Source organism: Chiloscyllium plagiosum, chromosome 16 (assembly GCF_004010195.1).
Source record: "Chiloscyllium plagiosum isolate BGI_BamShark_2017 chromosome 16, ASM401019v2, whole genome shotgun sequence".
NCBI lineage: Eukaryota > Metazoa > Chordata > Chondrichthyes > Orectolobiformes > Hemiscylliidae > Chiloscyllium > Chiloscyllium plagiosum.
The window spans coordinates 30,047,907-30,068,203 of NC_057725.1; the positions used below are offsets into that span (position 1 = coordinate 30,047,907).

Below are 20,297 nucleotides of genomic sequence, written 5' to 3' on the forward strand. Positions count from 1 at the left end.
GAAACTCAGCAAATCTGGCAGCATCTGTTGGAAGAAAGCAAAGTTAACATTGAGTCCAGTGACTCATCAGAACAGATAAATTAAAACAATAGGTTCACAGAAATAAAGCTATGCAGTGCTAAATGACTTGCACCGTAATGTGCCTTTTTAATGGATCACCATATATACAGAACTCTGCTCTGTTTATATTAGCTGTAATTAAATGTTTAGTTCTCAGATCTAATAGGATGCAAAATTATGCAATGTTTTGATCTAATGTCAGGAGGAACATTTTCAGACTTTACTCGAAGATGCAAGACAATCAATTGAATGGAAGCAAAAATGAATTTTTTAAAAACAGAATCCTGATTCAAAACAACAGAAGTGGAATTCATAATTACTTCATAAAGCAACTTAAAAAACACACAACACCAGGTTATAGTTTGAACAGGTTTATTTAGAAGCACTAGCTTTCAGAGCGCTGCTCCTTCATCAGGTGGTTGTGGAGTATAAGATCATAAGACACAGAATTTACAGCTATAGGCTACACACCAGTCTAACCCCGGCATCTCCAATTTATAAAGAAAAGGAAATAAGTATTTGAAAAGGAAATATTTAAAAGGATATAGGGAATGCTGGATGACTAAAGAAATTGAGGGTTTGGTTAAGAAAAAGAAGGAAGCATATGTCAGGTACAGACAGGACAGAACGAGTGAATCCTTGGAAGAGTATAAAGAAAGTAGGAGTATACTTAAGACGGAAATCAGGAGGGCAAAACGGGACATGAGATAGCTTTGGCAAATAGAATTAAGGAGAATACAAAGGGGTTTTACAAATATATTAAGGACAAAAGGGTAACTAGGGAGAGAATAGGGCCCCTCAAACATCAGCAAGGCGGCCTTTGTGTGGAGCCACAGAAAATGGGGGAGATACTAAATGAATATTTTGCATCAGTATTTACTGTGGAAAAGGATATCGAAGACACAGACTGTAGGGAAATAGATGGTGACATCTTGCAAAATGTCCAGATTACAGAGGAGGAAGTGCTGGATGTCTTGAAACGGTTAAAGGTGGATAAATCCCCAGGACCTGATCAGGTGCACCCTAGAACTCTGTGGGAAGCTAGAAAAGTGATTGCTGGGCCTCTTGCTGATATACTTTTTTTTTTAGATTACTTTAGATTAGCTTACAGTGTGGAAACAGGCCCTTCGGCCCAACAAGTCCACACCGACCCGCCGAAGCGCAACCCACCCAGACCCATTCCCCTACATTTACCCCTGCACCTAACACTACGGGCAATTTAGCACGGCCAATTCACCTGACCTGCACATTTTGGACTGTGGGAGGAAACCGGAGTACCCGGAGGAAACCCACGCAGACACGGGGAGAATGTGCAAACTCCAGACAGTCGCCTGAGGCGGGAATTGAACCCGGGTCTCTGGCGCTGTGAGGCAGCAGTGCTAACCACTGTGCCACCGTGCCGCCCAGGCCTTGTACCATCAATAGTCACAGGTGAGGTGCCAGAAGCTGGAGGTTGGCAAACGTGGTGCCACTGTTTGAGAAGGGTGGCAAGGACAAGCCAGGGGATATAGACCAGTGAGCCTGACCTCGGTGGTGGGCAAGTTGTTGGAAGGAATCCTGAGGGACAGGATGTACATGTATTTGGAAAGGCAAGGACTGATTAGGGATAGTCAACATGGCTTTGTGCGTGGGAAATCTTGTCTCTCAAACTTGATTGGGTTTTTTGATGAAGTAACAAAGAAGATTGATGAGGGAAGAGCAGTAGATGTGATCGATATGGACTTCAGTAAAGCGTTCAACAACATTCCCCATGGGAGACTGATTAGCAAGGTTAGATCTCATGGAATACAGGGAGAACTAGCCATTTGGATACAGAACTGGCTCAAAGGTAGAAGACAAAGGGTGGTGGTGGAGGGTTTCTTTTTCAGACTGGAGGCCTGTGACCAGTGGAGTGCCACAAGGATCAGTGCTTTGTCCTCTACTTTTTGTCATTTACATAAATGATTTGGATGCGAGCATAAGAGATACAGTTAGTAAGTTTGCAGATGACACCAAAATTGGAGGTGTAGTGGACAGTGAAGAGGGTTACCTCAGATTACAACAGGATCTTGACCAGATGGGCCAAATGGGCTGAGAAGTGGCAGATGGAGTTTAATTCAGATAAATGTGAGGTGCTGCAAAGGTGGGAGAGCAAATCTTAGCAGGACTTATACACTTAATGGTAAGGTCCTAGGGAGTGTTGCTGAACAAAGAGACCTTGGAGTGCAGGTTCATAGCTCCGTGAAAGTGGAGTCGCAGGTAGATAAGATACTGAAGGCGGCTTTTGGTATGCTTTCCTTTATTGGTCAGAGTATTGAGTACAGGAGTTGGGAGGTCATGTTGTGGCTGTACAGGACATTGGTTAGGCCACTGTTGGAATACTGCGTGCAATTCTGGTCTCCTTCCTATCGGAAAGATGTTGTGAAACTTGAAAGGGTTCAGAAAAGATTTACAAGGATGTTGCCAGGGTTGGAGGATCTGAGCTACAGGGAGAGGCTGAACAGGCTGGGGCTGTTTTCCCTGAAGCGTCGGAGGCTGAGGGGTGACCTTATAGAGGTTTACAAAATCATGAGGGGCATGGATAGGATAAATAGGCAAAGTCTTTTCCCTGGGGGTGGGGAGTTCAGAACTAGAGAGCATAGGTTTAGCGTGAGAGGGGAAAGATATAAAAGAGACCTAAGGGGCAACTTTTTCACACAGAGGGTGGTACGTGTATGGAATGAGCTGCCAGAGGATGTGGTGGAGGCTGGTACAATTTTGCAACATTTAAGAGGCATTTGGATAGATATATGAATAGGAAGGGTTTGGAGGGATATGGGCCGGGTGCTGGCAGGTGGGACTAGATTGGGTTGGGATATCTGGTCGGCATGGACGGGTTGGACCGAAGGGTCTGTTTCCATGCTGTACATCTCTATGACTCTAAAGGACAGGATAATATAGGTAGCTCTTCTATAATGTGATGGTTGCGTTCTTGTGCAACCTTGCAGTATTGAAAAATCACACTTTAAAAACCAGAGTTAAGATGTTGGCTTCAGAAACAGCGTCTCCAATTTGTCAATCGTGTTCGAGCGAATTTGCGTTAACAAAATGTGCATTATAGCAGAATGACAAGTGCTTTCAAGTCAAACAATTGTTTTTCAAACTAAACTTTAATCAAGTTAGACAGCCCTTGATGGGACACTACAACAAAAGCACAACAAAATGGTGAACAGAAAAAGTGAATGAAAACTTACAAAAGAAAAATAATATTATCCAAAATGATGATACATTCCAGCCCCTGCAGTGCACACCAGTCTCTAAAGATCTCTATCATTCCAGTGGGCACCATATCATCCTTCTCAATGAACACTCAAATGCAGATGTAACCGCAAAAGAGGAGCGGACAGTCCAGCATTATGACTCACTGTATGGGTCTATTAATGGCCACTTTAGCCAAGCCCAAGAACAGGTCTACAACAGAACTTTTGCCCCATCCATCCCACTCCACATGTTGCAAGATTAACAGAAGTAAAGCTTACATCAGCTTATTGTGTTGTTGCCACAACAGAGAACAGGTGTTAATACTGTGCCTTTATTGCCTAACTATCAAATTCTCTTCATTTGCATTTTTCCTTTAAAAACAGCATTTACTTGGACTATTTACTTAATCCGCTTCATCTTGCAAAAAGGAAATTTAAGAAGTGAGGACAATAAAGTAGTTTCTCCACTCAATATTAACTGCATCGATTTATGACATTTCAGAGGCAAAAAATTATTTTTTATAAAACCAAGGATCCAAGTGCTTTTGTTTTTTTTTAAAGAAGATTTAAATACCTAATTTCAAGGTTTCTCAGTTACATCACCCTTTAAACTTGACTCTTTTCAATCTTCATTTCACAACTTACGCGACATTTTTGTCAATGGCCATGCTTGTGTCCATTTTACAATCCAAATCCTCCTAAATCTAGGACTCAAATTATAATCTGATTAGGGACCATTAATATTTAAAGAGAAAATTAAACACCTCACTTTCTAACAAGATATCACTTTCTTGAAGAAAACAAATTTTGCAGGAGGAGGAATGACACCCATGGAAGCAGTAGAAGGCAAAATTATTTAATCCACAGCATTTTTAGACTTCCTTCACATTTGATTTTTAAAACTGGATTCAGACCTGTTATGATGGACACTTGGTCACACCCATCATTACAAAAGTGGGAAACTTAAAGGGGCCTGACAGCTATTAACATTTGATCAGAATTCCACACCAGCCAATGCTGCATCAGAACTGCGAGAAGCAACTTAATCCATAGATTGGGAAGTCAAAGGCAGGATGGCCACCAGCCCTTTGAGTATAAAAGACACTAAGCTTGCTGTAATTGTATTTATCCCACTTTCTGTAATTGAACCTTAATTATTAAAATTACAATCTTGATTCTAAAACTAAAAATATATTCCAAAATACATCAAATATGAACTAAATATGGGCAAGATACAACAGAAAGATGGAATACCGAATTGCATAAGCAGCAACATGGTAACAACCAGTTAAACTATTTTACTGATGCTGTTTGAGGCATCAATACTGGTTGGAGCGCTGGGTAGAACTCCATTGCTCTTTGAAGAGTATTGTGTGTTCCATTACATAACCCAAACGGTTATATGATCATGGCTCAGTGCTGAATCTGAAATATAGCTTGTTCAATAGTAGTGTTCACTCTGAGCTCTCTGTCAAGACAGCGCAGTACTCCTTCAGCACTGCCCTCTCGACAGCACAGCAATATACCCAGCATGGATTCTGCTTCTGTGTACTTCAGGAATGCAAAAAACATCTATATTTTGTTATAGAAGCATTGGATAGAAGCATTTCGTCTAAACTGCACAGTGCCTAAGACAAAACAGACGGCTGTTTGATGAATAATATGATAGAGTGACTTAAAAGGAGACCCTGAACCAAGCCTGCAACTTAATTAGCACAAGCAAAAATATCCAGTCCAATTTAAATGTACACAAGTATATTAATAGAAATGCAAGATGATCCATTTACAGATGAAGTCTGCGGTATTTCACTTTGAACTGAAAAAGTTGCTCAGTATGTTTTATAAATGGCAAGAAACATGAAAGTGGGGAGGAAGAGAGACTTAGGGATGTAAGTGCAATACAAAAATCATTAAATGGTGGAAAGATTGAAAAATAAAAGCTACTGTAACACTGCCCTTCATTTCAGAGGAATGCACATTACAGAAGTTCCAGATGGACTCCATTTGCAACATTGCGCCTGTTCTGGACAACACCCCAGAGGAAGGACAGATTGGCTTCAGAACAAGTGGAGTGGAGTAGACAGGAAATCCCTTTAGTCAGCAACTGTGCTAAAATGTTAAATTGTGGGGTCAAATACATGTGATAAGCTGTATACTCAAATACAAGTCTAAGATGGCTGAAAGATTTCATAGCGTAGATAGACAGAAACTATTCCCTCAGAACAAGAGGCAATTTATAAAAACTTCAAAATGTGAATCAGGCTGTCATGGTTGTCAGAAAGTATTTCTTCACAAAAGAATAGGAAAAGTATGGAAGTCTTTTCCCAAAACAGTGGTTATAGTTGGTTTGATTAAAAATTTAAAAATGGAGACTTAGACTTTTTTAAATTAGGTGAGGGCATTAAAGGTCACAGATTCAAGGTGGAGTTAAGATATAGAGGCTGAATGGCCACCTTCGGTTCCTATGGCCCTCGGGTTACAGAACAATTTTTTTTGCTGGAACCCAAGTGAAATAGTCTAGTCTAGTAGAAACAGGCCAGAGTGTCAAAAATACCAAGTGAACATCATTTAGAATGTGCCTTGTGGTTACCTGGCAAAAGCGCTGGAGTAATATCCTCTGGTCACTGTCGAGCCACCATACGTTTTCCTAATATCATCTTGAGTAATCTGAAAGAAAAACAGTTTTATTCTTACTTCCATTTTAAAAAAAAGCTTTTAAGATAGTACCAAAATTTTAAATCATAAAAGTAACTGATCAGCACAAGCTCACAATTCAATTCAGAAATTGTTTTATCTGGAAAAGTACTATCAAGATAAACCAGGGGAAACTGAGGACTGTGCATGCTAGAGATCAGAGTCAAAAAGTGTAGCGCTGGAAAAGCACAGATCAGGCAGCATTCAAGGAGCAGGAGAGCCAACATTTCAGGCATAAGTCTTTCATCAGGAATGTGGGGAAGGGATAGAAGGATGCTGACAGTGGAGAGAAGGTAGCTCGGAAGGTGATAGATGGATGCAGGTGGGGGTAACAGATAGGTCTGTGGGAGGGTGGAGCAGATAGGTAAGAAGGAAGATGGACAGGTTTGACAAGTCAAGAGGGAGGTGCAGAGTTGGAGGGTTGGATCTGGGATGAGGTGGAGGGTGGGGAGATGAGGAAACTGATGACGTCAATGTTGGTGCCATGTGGTTGAACAGTCGCAAAGCAGAAGATAAGGCGTTCTTCCTCCAGGTGGCAGGTGGCTAGGATTTAGTGGTGGAGGTGGGCTAGGACTTGCATGTCCTTAGTGCAGTGGGAGGGAGAGCGAAGTGATAGGCCACAGGGTGGTGGGGTTTGGTGTGTCTCCCCCAGTGATGTTCCCTGAAATGTTCCGCAAGTTGGAATCCTAGCTCCCCGATGTAGAGGACACCACTTCAGGAGCAACAGACACAGTAGATGAGGTGTTTGGTTATGCAGGAAAATCTCCGCCGATGTGAAAAGATCCTTTGAGGCCTTAAGTCAGGGGCGGGGGGTTGCCAAGTGTGGACGGTGAGCATGGACCGAATGAGGGGGTCATGGAGGGAATAGTCTCTGCGGAACATAGACAGGGGTAGGGAGGGAAATTTATATCTGGTAGTGGGGTCTGTTTATAGGTGGTGGAAATGATGGAGGACATTGCGCTGTGTCAGAAGATTAGTGGGGTGGAAGGTGAGGACCAAGGGGATTCTATCCTTGTTGCAGGTGGAGGGATGGAGTTCAAGGGGGAGGTGTGGGAAGTGGAGAAGATGCATTGGAGGGCATTATTGATCATGTGGGATGGGAAATTGGGGTCCTTGAAATAGGAGGTCATCTGGGATGTCGTGGAGTGAAATTGCTCCTCCTGGCAGCAGATATGGTGGAGGCAGAGGAATTGGGAGTAAGGGTTCACGTTTTTACTGGAGGGCAGGTGGGAGGTGGTGTAGTTCAGGTAGATGTGGAAGTCAGTGGGTTTGAAGTAGATGGCAGTGTTGAGCCTGTCGTTGGAGATGGAGATTTCCAGAAAGGGGAGGGAGGTGCTCAAGATGACCCAGGTGAACTAAAAGTCAGGGTGCAAGGTTTTTGTGAAGTTTATAAACTGTCCAACCTCCTCGTGGGAGCACGAGGTGGCACCAATACAGTCAATGTAGCAGAGGAACATGAGGGAGATGCTGCCAGTGTAACTGCAGAGGATTAACTGTTCCATGTATCCTACGAAGAGACAGGCACAGCTGGGGCCCATGCAGGTCCCCATGGCTACCCCTTTGGTCTGAAGGAAGTGGGAGAATCTGAAAGAGAAGTTGCTGAGGGTGAGGACCAGTTCCACCCATTGAATGAATGTGGGTACTGTTGGGTCAGCAGGATAGCAAGAAAGAGGGCTTGGAGACCTTCTACATGGCAGATGGACGTGTAGATATCTGGTGAAGATGAGACTTTGGGGGCTGTGAAAACAAAAGTCATGGAGATAGACCTAACATGGACAGGTTATAGTGGAAATAAAATCTCAAAGAAATTCTGTAAGTTTAAGAATACTCGTAGTCAAAGATGAGAGTTGTCCTAAGGGAAAAATACTAAACTGGGCCAAGGCCAATTATATCAAAATTAGGCAGGAACTGGGAAATGTGGATTGGACGCAGCTATTTGATATGAGGGAGGCTTTCAAAGATAGGTTGAAGATAGTTTAGGGTAGGCACATTCTGTTGAAAGCAAAGGATAGGAAAGGCAAGATTCGTGAACCGTGGATAACAGGAGAAATCGTACAACTCGCTAGAGGAAAAGAGAAGCGTACATGAGGTCCAAGCAGCTAAGAACAGAACGGACCCTGGAGGAATATCAGAAGAGTAGAGCCAGTCTTAAACGAGGTATCAAGCGGGCGAAAAGGGGTCATGAAATAGCTTTAGTGAGCAGAATTAAGGAGAATTCCGATGCCTTTTATTCTTGTATAAGCAGCAAGTGGGTAACTGGAGAAAGGATTGGTTCACTCAAAGATAAGGAAGGAAGTCTGTGTGTCGAATCTCAGAGAATGGGTGAGGTTGCGAATGATTACTTTGCATTCGTGTTCACTGAGAAAAGGGACATGATGAATGTTGAGATTAGAGATACAAGTTTGATTACTCTGGATCACGATGACATAAGTAGAGAAGATATGTTGGGTAGGCTAGAGATTATTAAGGTGGACAAATCCCTAGGACCAGGTGGGATCTATCCATCTGCTGAGGGAGACAAGAGAGGAAATAGCTGGGGTCCTAACCGATATCTTTGTAGCATCCTTAAACACAGGTGAGGTGCCGGAGGACTGGAGGGTTGCTTATGTTGTCCCCCTGTACAAGAAGGGTGGTAGGGTTATTCCAGGTAACCACAGACCAGTGCGCCTGACGTCAGTGGTGGGAAAGTTGGTGGAGAAGATACTGAGGGATAAAATCTATTTATATTTGAAAAAGAATACCTATCAGTGATAGGCAACATGATTTTGTAAGGGGGCGATCGTGCCTTACCAAATTAATAGACTTCTTTGAGGAAGTGACCAAGTTGATAGATGAAGGAATGGCTGTAGATGTCATAGTTCAGGGCCATTGTACCCTGAAAGTTGCTGCACAGGTGGATAGAGTGGTCAAGAAGGCACATGATATGCTAGCCTTCATCGTATGGGTTATTGAGTATAAGAACTGGCAGGTCATGTTAAAATTGCACAAGACATTGGTTTGGCAGCCTGTAGAATACTGTGTACAGTTCTGGTTGCCACATTACCAAAAGGATGTGGACACTTTGGAGAGGGTGCAGAGAAGGTTTACGAGGATGTTGCCTGGCATGGAAGGTGCTAGCTATGAAGAGAGGTTGAGTAGGTTAGGATTGTTTTCATTAGAAAAAAGGAGATGGAGGGGACCCTGATTGAGGTCTACAAAATCATGAAGGGTATAGACAGGGTAGATAGAGATAAGCTTTATCCCAGGGTGAAGGATTTAATAACGAGAGGTCTCGCTTTCAAGGTCAGACGGGAAAAGTTTAAGGGGGATTCACGCAGCAAGTACTTTACATAGAGGGTAGTAGGTGCTTGGAATGCATTGCCAACAGTAGTAGTAGAGGCAGGCATGGTAGATTCATTTAAGATGCGTCTGGACAGATGCATGACTAGGTGGTGAGCAGAGGGATACAGATGCTTAGGAATTGCGTGACAGGTTTAGGCAGTGGATTTGGATTGGCTCAGGCTTGGAGGGCCGATTTGCCTGCTCCTGGACTGTAGATTGTCTTTGTTCTTTGTACGACACCAAACTGCTGAATAAGTACTCTCAAATCCTGGGTAACAATATTGCTCTTCATCAATTATTCATTCCTTTGTATGCTTTCTGTGAACAAAAAAAACTCAAGACCCAAGAATAAATAAGCAATTAAAGTGACTTACTTCTGATAGTGGTTAATTCCTATGCATAAAACTGCTTTTTATATACTTGAGAATTTTTAACTCACTACTTACTGAAGTTGCTTTTATTCTTTTATTTTACTTTTGGTTGCTGTTCTTTCTTTTCACTGACGTTGGCTTTTCTCACCGCCCCACCAGGTCTGATATTTTCCACTCTACCTGAATGGATGTCTGATTATAACTATTCTGTTTTTGTTAAATCTCTATTAGCTACAACTTTCAGGCAATACAGTTAAGGGGTGGATTGTCATAACTGCACCCATACCTGCCCCAGATTCTGCCATCATGTAAAAGCAGTTTTCTCTTTTCATAAATGTAGTGGAGGGGATGACATACCAAGGCTGATAGTGGACTAGCAATCCCCCAGAGACCAAGTTAATGCTTGTGGCTTAAATCCAAATGCAAATAGAAATTCAAATAAATCTGGAATTGAAGCTACTCTAATGGTGACTGTAAAACCATTATCAATTGCTGTAAAAACCCATTTGGTTCACTGATGTCGTTTAGGGAAGACAATCTACCACCCTTACTTGACATGGCCTATATGTGACTCCAAGGTGACAGCCATGTTGTTGACTCTTAAATACCCCCTGAAAAGGTCCTGCAAGTTAATCAGTTGTGTGTAACTGCTCTGAATTCTGATAAAATGAAACCAATGATGGACCACCTGGCATGCTGGAAACAACAATAGCAAACTCAGATCTGTCAACCCATCAAGGCATGCTTTACTGACATCAGGGGCTTGTATTAAAATTGAAAAACCTGTCCCAAAGACCCATCAAGCAACAGCCTAAGATAGTAATTGTTGTGGAATCAGAGCTTTACAAATAACTTCTTAGACACCATCACAACCATTGAGTTTGCCTTGTCTCACCGTATGGACAAACTCATCATAGGTGGGAGCACAATAATACAGAATTGGAAGAGAGCAGACCTGGCAGACCTCAGCATTAATTCCTGATCCAGGACGTCTGTGGCTGTATTCAAACAGGGGCAAGGAAACCTCTGGTTGATAACTACCTACCGTCCATCACCCAACTCACCCTCAGCTAATGATTTAGTACTGCTCTCTGTTGAGCACGAATTGAAAGAAACACTCAGGATGATAATGGCACTAGTACAGCTAACAATCAGCAATTACTCAGCACCGTGGAAAATTGTCCAAGTATGTCCGGCCAAAAAACAGCAAGACAAATCCAACTCAGTGAATTACTGCCTTATTAGTCTACTCCCAACCAGAAAAGACATTAATGACAAAATATAAAATGAAATTTGCTCAATAACTTGCTCTTTGATCCTCAGTTTGCTTTTTTGACAATTCTCATCAGCTATTAAGTTCATTACAGACTTAGTCCAAACATGAACAAAAAAAAAGCTAACTTCAGAGGAAAGTATAAATGTCCTTGGCATTGTGACAGCATTTGACCTAATATGGCATCAAGTAGCCTAGCAAAACTGAAGTCAATGGTAATCGGTGGAAAAACTAGCCATTGGGTTGGAATCATAACTACCATTAATTGCTTAGTAGTACAGAACTTAAACATTGCTAAAACAAGACGTGATGTCAAATCTTGTCATCGTGCATGCATCAGGACTCAATGCAAGAAATCAAACTTGGAAAGGGAACACTAATCTATACAGGGTATAAAACAAAGAACTGCCGATGCTAGAAATCTGAAACAAGTAGTAATTGCTGGAGAAAGTCAACAGGTCTGGTAGCATCTGTGAAGAGAAGGTGGAGTTAACGTTTTGAATCCAGTGACTCTTCTTCAGAACCTTTTTTCTAGCAATTTCTACAGCATAATAAGAGGGTACTGATTGATTGGACCTTGGCTGCATGGGCTTGAAGCAGGAACTGTTAATCGTCAAGCTTAGTTCATTGAAAAAACTGAGACCATGCAAGCAGAGTCTGATTGGTCAGGAATTTGATATGGTGACATACCGTCACTGGATTATAAATCCTGGAACTCGCTTGCCGTGGCACTTTTGGTGTATTCTCGTTTGAAAACTTTGGTTTGGCCATAACTGAAGTATTTAGGAAGGCCAAAAGACTTAGGAAAGAGCCCAAAAACATTCGTACTTGAGTGCAGCTAATCTGTAACTTGAGCCTCCAGCTTTACATACAGCCTTAAGTTCAGAGGTAGACAGACAACTAGCCACAAAAATATTTACTCATTGAATATAAATATACAACTTTTTCTCCTTAATTCACAGGATGCATACACTGCTGACTGGGTCAACATTTATCTTGCATTTCTATTTCCTTGGAGAAGGTGGTGGTGAGCTGCTTTTTAAATGATTGCAGTCCACTTAGATAATGTAGATCCACAATGCCATCATGGAGAGAGTTCCAGGACTTTGTACTGGGAGAAGGGTTCAGCTATTACAATACAAGTGTATGATGAAAAAAATTCACATCCATGTATAGGAGGAATGTTTCATTCATAAAATAACATGGAATAAAACATAAAACACATCATGAGACATTTAAATATTAACATACCCTGCTAACATGCTGGTCATTAAAACTGTACCACTGTCCATCACTGAATGATTTAATACAGGCATAGTAATGTCCACCAGCAGCACTTCCTGAGTGAACCATAACAGAGAAGAGCTCATAAATCCAAGCACCCTGAAAAAATAATTAACAAACAAACTGAGCAAAGGAGAAGAAAATAACATTTTTTTTATTTGTATCAGACCCTTAATACACAAATATCCCAATATGCTTCCAATAAGCAATGCCAACAAGAAAATCTCTCACTGAGCAGCATGTGGTTGCCCAAATAGTGATAATAACTTGGTCAGAGAGACAGATTTTAACAAGCAATTTAAATAAGGAAAAGTTTAGGAATGTAATTCCAAAGCCGAGAGCCCCAGCACCTGAAGACATGTCTAAATATGGTGCAATTAAAATCAGGGATGAGAAAATACTGGAAGAGTACAGAGCATTGAGAAAATTATTGGTTGGAGGGTTTTACAAAAGATGACTTGTGTTACCACTATTTTTCTTCTGCGCAGAACTCTGAGGTCAGCGCCTGGCAGCAACTTCCAAAACTGGAAGTCAATGCTTCGGCATTGACCCACAGCTTAAAAGGGAACATTGCAAATAGAGTCATAGAGATGTACAGCACGGAAACAGACCTTTCGTCCAACCCGTCCATGCCGACCAGATATCCCAACCCAATCTAGTCCCACCTGCCAGCACCCGGCCATATCCCTCCAAACCCTTCCTATTCATATACCCATCCAAATGTCTCTTAAATGTTGCAATTGTACCAGCCTCCACCACATCCTCTGGCAGCTCATTCCATTCACGTACCACCGTCTGCGTGAAAAAGTTGCCCCTTAGGTCTCTTTTATATCTTTCCCCTCTAACCCCTAAACCTATGCCCTCTAGTTCTGGACTCCCCAAGCCCCAGAATATAAAGAATGACAGATTACAAGGTTAATTAGGACAAAGAAATCAGAACATAAGAGGAAGCTAGCTAAAAATGTAAAAATGGACAAAGTATTTAAAAAAAGAAGAGTAACTACACACTCATTGGTCCTCAAGAGAATGCAAATAGAGAGTTAGCAGTCAATAAGGCAGCAATGTAAATGAAATGAACACATATTTAGTTTCCGTCTTCATGAGATAATACAAAAATCTTTTCAGCAATGTTGATAGATCAGGAAGTGGAAGGAAGAAAGGAACTTGATGAAATTACAATCAATCAATCAGCAGGGAAAAGATACTCAACATATGATGATGCAAGGAGCTGACGAGTTCCCAAATCCAATGGACAGCACCCTAGATTTTAAAAGTAGCAGCTAATGAGGTAATGTATGTATCTGGGTTAATTTTCCAAACTTCTGTTAGATGTTGGAAACGTTTCATCAGACTGGAAGTAACAAATTTTCAATAAGGTATGGAGAAGGAAAGCCAGATAGCTTGACATCTATCATGCTGAAGGTTTCAGCATTAGTTATTATGGCGGTTAAGCATTGTACTTACGAAAACACAACATATTACAGTCAAGAGTTCTATGCTAGGGAAATCATGTTAAACCAATTTATTGGAGTTTGTTGAAACAGTAACATGGGAAAGTGGGAGTCTGTTGGCGTACTGTATTTGAGATTTCAAGGACGGATTTAACAATGTTGCACAAAGATTCAGAAGAAGAGTCACTGGACTCAAAATATTAACTTTGTTCTCTTTCCACAGATGCTACCAGCTCCACTGAGCTTCTTCAGCAATTTCTGTTTTTGTTCTAAATTAAGGTTATTGGGCAAAGTAGAAGCACATGGTGTAGGAGGTAGCATACTCATACTGATGGAAGATTGGCTGACTGGCAAGCATTTTTGTATAAAATGGTCCTGTTTCATTTTGGAGGCATGTGTAAAATAGTGTTCCCCAGGAGTTAGTGCTTGGGCCTCAATTTTTTGCAATTTACATCAATGACTGATACGAGGGAAGTTAAGGTACAGGAGCTAAATTTGCAGATGACACAAAGACTAGCAGAAAAATATGCTGTAAAGATGTGATTGCAAACAACAAGCTGAGTGCGTAGGTATAATCTGTCAGTTGGAGCAAAACGTGGGGCAATATGAAATTGCTCACTTTGGCAGGAGTTATAAAAGAGCAAAATATTACCTAAACTGAGAATGACTGCAGAATTACAAGGTGCAGAGACATAAGAGTGTCCCACTGCATGAGTCACAATAAGTAAATATGCAGTACAGCAAGTAATAAAGGCTAATGAAATACTTTCCAATATTGCAAGACAAATTGAACATAAAAGATGTTGTGCTTCAGAATGCTATGTACTGGAGCAAACATCGCAAATACTGTATGCAGTTTTTGTTTCCTTATTAAAGGATATAAATGCAAAGAAGGCAGTTCAGAATAAGTTTGCTAAATTAATAGCTGGAATGAGAGGTTGCTTTATATGGAGAGATTGAACAGACTAAATTTGCTGTCACTGAAGCGGAGAAGAGCAAAGGGTGACCTCTTTGAAGTATATTAGAGATCCTGAACAGTTATGACAAGATAATGTTTCCTCATGCGGGCAAGTCCAGAACTAGGTTACAGTTTAAAAATCAGGGGTCACCCTTTTAGCACAAAGATAAGAAGTGGTTTGTTTCTGTCTTGGATTGTTTGATTTTGGAGTTCTCTGCCTCAGAAGGTGGAGTAGGTGTGGTAATTGAACATTTTAAGATGAAGATGGTCTGATTACGTAGTTAACAAAAATTCTACGGTTATCAAGATTAAATTAGTTTGTGGAATTTGAAACAGACAGAATCAGCCATTATCTTATTGAATGGCAGATCAGGTTTGAAAGGCTAAACGTTATACTTCTACTCCTAATTTATTATTGTCTGTGGCAATGTGCATTCCCAGAGAGTGTGCCAAGATTCCCAAGAATGTAATCAAGGAGAAATCAGTCTCTACTGATCAAATGGATTGTTTGTGTTGAAGGTCCAGCTGGAGTAAATGTGGTGCAGAAATGTTTTGTACGGTGGCTCAGTGGTTAGCACTGCTGCCTCACAGCGCCAGGGACCCAGGTTCGATTCCAGCCTCCAGCGACTGTATGTGAAGTTTGCACGTTCTCCCCGCGTCTGTGTGGGTTTTCTGCCACAATTCAAAGATATGCAGGTTAGGTGAATTGGCCATGCTAAATTGCCCATTGTATTCCAGGATGTGTGGGTTAGGTGCATTAGTCTGGGGTAAATGCAGAGTAATAGGATAGGGGAATGGGTCTGCTTGGATTACTCTTCGGAGGGTTGGTATGGACTTGTTGGGCCAAATGGCCTGTTTCGCTTCGATGATGATTCTGTGAATGTGACTTTTGTTTTAATCTTTTGTATAAAATTAAAAAGGACCCAAATTTCACACCTATTGACATCAAGCTCACAGCAAGATTGCTGATCATACCATATACCTTTTCGTTCCCTGCCTTTAAGGATTTTTCACCTCCACTGTTATTCTCCAGGCATATTCCTTCATCCACAACATCATCATTTGAGAAGTCATTGCTCATCTGGTCACTGTGGCAACTTCCTTCATTCTCAGCACCACTGTCTGTGCAGCTCTCAGTCTGAGGAGATTTCTGTGGAAAGAGAATTTATTGGATAGATCAAGTAGAATTAGTCTGTTGACTTTCCCTGCCTCCCCCATCCCACTCACCACTGGCAGTTGTGCCATCAATGACCACAGAATTTCCTCCCTAGAACTCCTCTCTCATCCATTAAGACTTTCTCTGAAAACTCACCTTTGATCAGCTCTCTTCTAATATATCCTTCTTTGATTCAACCTACATTTTAAAATGGTAACTCTTCTGTGAAGTACCGAATGAGATTTTTCTGTATGTATATAGCTGCGTAAATGCAAGTTATTAATACAGGAAATGTGGTTAAATTGTGGATTGCGCATGATCAAAACACAGTTTTCTAGATTTCAGCAAAAAAAAAACTGGATTAGTCCAAACAAAGGTATGCACTAGTGCATTGGTTAATGTGTAGATGTCCACACTTGATGGATCAAGACCAGTCCAGTAACATTCCGGGAAGTATCCTTCTCTTTGTCCACCTGCTCTCTCCCCTAATATGGACAGACATCTGATTATATTCCCCTCCCCTATCAGCTTTCCGGAAAGACCACTCCCTCCGCGACTCCCTCGTCAGGCCCACACACCCCACCGATCCTACCTCCACTCCCCGCACCTTCCCCTGCAACCGCAAGAAATGCAAAACCTGTGCCCATACCTCCCCCCTCACTTCCCTCCAAGGCCCCAAGGGATCCTTCCATTTCCATCACAAATTCACCTGCACCTCCACACACATCATTTCCTGCATCCACTGCACCCGATGTGGCCTCTTCTACATTGGGGAGACAGGCCACCTACTTGTGGAACGTTTCAGAGAACACCTCGGGGACACCCGCACCAACCAACTCAACCGTCCCGTGGCTGAACACTTTAACTCCCACTCTGCCAAGGTCATGCAGGTCCTTGGCCTCCTCCATCGCCAGACCATGGCAACATGACACCTGGAGGAAGAGTGCCTCATCTTCCGCCAAGGAACGCTCCAACCACAAGGGATGAATGCAGATTTCTCCAGCTTTCTCATTTCCCCTCCACCCACCTTATCTCAGTCCCAACCCTCGAACTCAACACTGCCTTCCTGACCTGCAATCTTCTTCCCGACCTCTCCGCCCCCACCCCCTCTCCGGCCTATCACCCTCACCTTAACCTCCTTCCACCTATCGCATTCCCAACGCCCCTCCCCCAAGTCCCTCCTCCCTACCTTTTATCTTAGCCTGCTTGGCACACCCTCCTCATTCCTGAAGGGGGGCTTATGCCCGAAACGTCGATTCTCCTGCTCCTTGGATGCTGCCTGACCTGCTGCGCTTTTCCAGCAACACATTTTTCAGACATCTGATGGTACAGGCCCAGAGAACTGGCAATTGTGTGGAGATTTGACAGCTCTACTACTGGAGATGGGCGTTGCTGAGGTAGATCAGAGACCATAAGGGTACCTCAAAATGGAGGTACCTTCAGAGACATGGATTAAATTCAAAGAAATTAAATAAAATAGTTATAACAGCTGAAACTGTTAAGCGCCCCAGAGAGGAGGGGAAATACTTCCAGTGGAATAGTGTTAATGGGAAGTGGAGCAGTTAGGTGGTTGTTTTTGACCAAAGAAGATTCTATAGGTCAAAAGCCTTTTCCCATGCTGTAGACCTCTAATAATTTAGGATATTGGTGGGGCCTTTCATGTCCATTACCCTGTCAATGGAGCAACAAATGTCCAAGTCCAATTGCCAGGCTGTTGCCATTGAGATAGCAGTTTCATATATGGCTGCAGCTTGGGTTATTCCATTACCAATAAATAGCAGGAGGATGTAAAATCTCTTGTAATTAGGCTTTAGACAACACAGCTGGCTGCTCCATTTCTATCCCCAAACTTCTCTTCGGAACGTTTGGGTGTTGCTGGAATGCATAATGGAACCTTTCCTACTGGACTCCCTCCTATTTTTCCTTGTTCCCATCTCAGCAACTACCATGACTGAGTTGGGAAATTCAGCCCATTAACTCTCATGTCCTCCTCTTGGATATTGTATGACCAGCCTCTACTGTACTTTACGTCTGCATTGATGGTGGCCAAGTCCGTGTCTCACTATTCTTCATCTTAACCCTTGTTGGGATGTATCAGAACTTGACATTTTTCTGGAGGTCAAGCAAATTTTAATTGGTGGTGACAGACAGTTTGCACAATTGGATAGACAGCATGCTTGCAATGAAGAGTGACGTCAACAATGCGGCTTCAATTCCTGCACCAGCTCAGGTTGCTTCTGAAGTCCTGATTTCTCAATATTGCCCCTTGCTTGAATTGTGGTGCCCCTCAGGTTAACCAATGAACTACTGCATACCTTTGTTTGGACTAATCCAGTTTTGTTTTTGCTGAAAATCTAGAAAAATGTAACCAGTCATTTGTATCTAATTAAAAACTAGCCTTATGGTCCTCTGAGATGATGGTGGCTGTTCAGTCATACTCCACAACAAATCCCTTCCCATCACTTTTCATGTTCCCCTATCTTTCTATTTCTCTCTACCTTGTGTATTTATCTAGCTTCTTTTCAAATACATCTATGCGACTCACTACAAATATTCCTTTCAAAACCAAGTTCCATATTCTCACCATTGTCTGGGTAAAGAGTCAATCCAACATATTGCATATTATTCAAACAAAAAAATTTAATCAAGTCATCCCAAAGTTTTGTTAAAAGTTGACAACTACTTTTTACAAGGTTTCAGTAAAGCAAATTATTCATCATTATCCTAGTTTCTTCTAGATGCAAAAACTATCTAAGGGGATTTCTTCAAACTAAAAGGAATACTACATAAAGCGCATAAAACTACATAACATGGGGATAGTATTTTGTATAAATGCTTTTCTTTACCTGTAAGTTTCAAGTTATTCAATCAAAATAATTTAACAGAGGATATCTGGTGAATTGTCTGACTGTTGTTTGTGGACTCTTGCTTTACATACCTAGGCACCTACATTTCCAATCTTACAAACAATAACTATGCTTGAAAAAGTACTTCACTATAAAATTAAAGTGTTTTGGGATATCCTGAGGCCTTTAGAGAAACCACAGAAAAGCAAATTTCTTCAACCTTTAGTACCTTTATTTTTATGCTTTTTGTTTTATCCCAGTTACAGATCCTGCAGTGGGCATCTGAGCATCATTGTGAAGGATCAGATCTTTGAAACTGTTGGGCCATATCTAATAACTAGGCCTTCAGCATTATTACACATACCTCCTCTTCCACATCTATGAAAGGACTCATGTCGAGCTCAGCTGGAAAGGTCATTCGGTCATTCAGCTTAATTCTGTGCATTGTAGTATAGTCAAAGTCAAAGCGCTTCAGTTGCAATGTCAATAAGTATGGGAAGTGTAGAAACTTTAGCCCCTGTAGAAAGAGATTTCAAGTCACCTACGATTCAATATGCTTGAAATGCAAGTTGACCAGTATTCATCACTCAAACTATTTACCTTGCGCGCATCACATTTTTTCTTGCAGCGTTCACAGAAATATTGATTGGGGCCATCTAAGGTTTCAGGCTGAACAAATGCTTGCAACGCCTCTTCCTAGTGTGAGAACAAACAAAGAAAATATATACAACTCTGCAGGAACTCCATAGTTTCAAACTTTCTTGTACATTCTTCAACCAATGAATGTGATACATGTAATGAAAGAAATTAAATTCTACACATGTGGACAGCTACTCTCAATTATGTCGACTAAAGAGTAGAGGTTCCAGTTTTGGTTTGTGGTAGGCCAGATCTAGATGAGATGCAAGGACGTGGCACTTCTCCTAGAGAATAGAAAATCTCAAACAGGGTGCCAGCTCATGCGGTGGATAGAGATTCAGAGAATTTTTTCACCTACAATAGGGTTAGGGGATTAGGTTTGGGCCCGTCTGAGTTGGATGGACATCACCAACTTACAAGTGGGAAATGTAGCAGAGCCAGTGTGATATTCTGGAGTTATTTTGATCATCCAAGGGATTCAATAGGAATTTTTCAAATTACTTTTCTCCAATTGGCCAGGATCCCTCCGTTTTTTTTTACATCTCCAATTACCTTAACTTGTCTTGAGTAGGGTAGAGAACATATAAAATGTGATATGTACGTGGATGGTATCACAGCAGCGTGGAAAATGCTGCAAAGAGCAAAGTATCTTTGCCTGTCATTACTCACATGTTCATATTGATCAATCTACATAAATATGCATAATACTATCATGCCAAATCAAATCACCCATGGTTCTCCTCACATTTGATTCTTGATGAGCTCGCTAGCATAATATCTCTCAGCTTAGTCTATATTATCTATTAACTATACAGTTATTTCCAGACTTAAAACATTCTAACAGAATCCGGACCGATATACCGTATCCTACCCATCATATACACGAGGTAAGCCAAATTGCTGCTCTCTGCATTTCAACATAAACCATATCTCACATTCATAAATCATTAGCACTGCTGCCTCACAGCGCCAGAGACCCGGGTTCAATTCCCGCCTCAGGCGACTGACTGTGTGGAGTTTGCACGT

General features: G+C 41.7%; 1 protein-coding gene across 3 annotated transcripts in view; it reads right to left on the reverse strand.

Annotated features, from left to right (window-relative positions):
- The window catches only part of usp47 (ubiquitin specific peptidase 47), a 183,224-nt gene that overhangs the window by 46,357 nt on the left and 116,570 nt on the right, over positions 1-20,297 (reverse strand). For all 3 annotated transcript variants that reach the window (XM_043705674.1, XM_043705672.1, XM_043705673.1), the window contains 5 exons: positions 19,233-19,328; positions 18,997-19,149; positions 15,613-15,780; positions 12,189-12,320; positions 5,869-5,945 (listed from right to left, as the gene is read on the reverse strand). In XM_043705674.1, the coding sequence (XP_043561609.1) occupies positions 5,869-5,945; positions 12,189-12,320; positions 15,613-15,780; positions 18,997-19,149; positions 19,233-19,328 (626 nt within the window). The remainder of the gene's footprint in view (positions 1-5,868; positions 5,946-12,188; positions 12,321-15,612; positions 15,781-18,996; positions 19,150-19,232; positions 19,329-20,297) is intronic.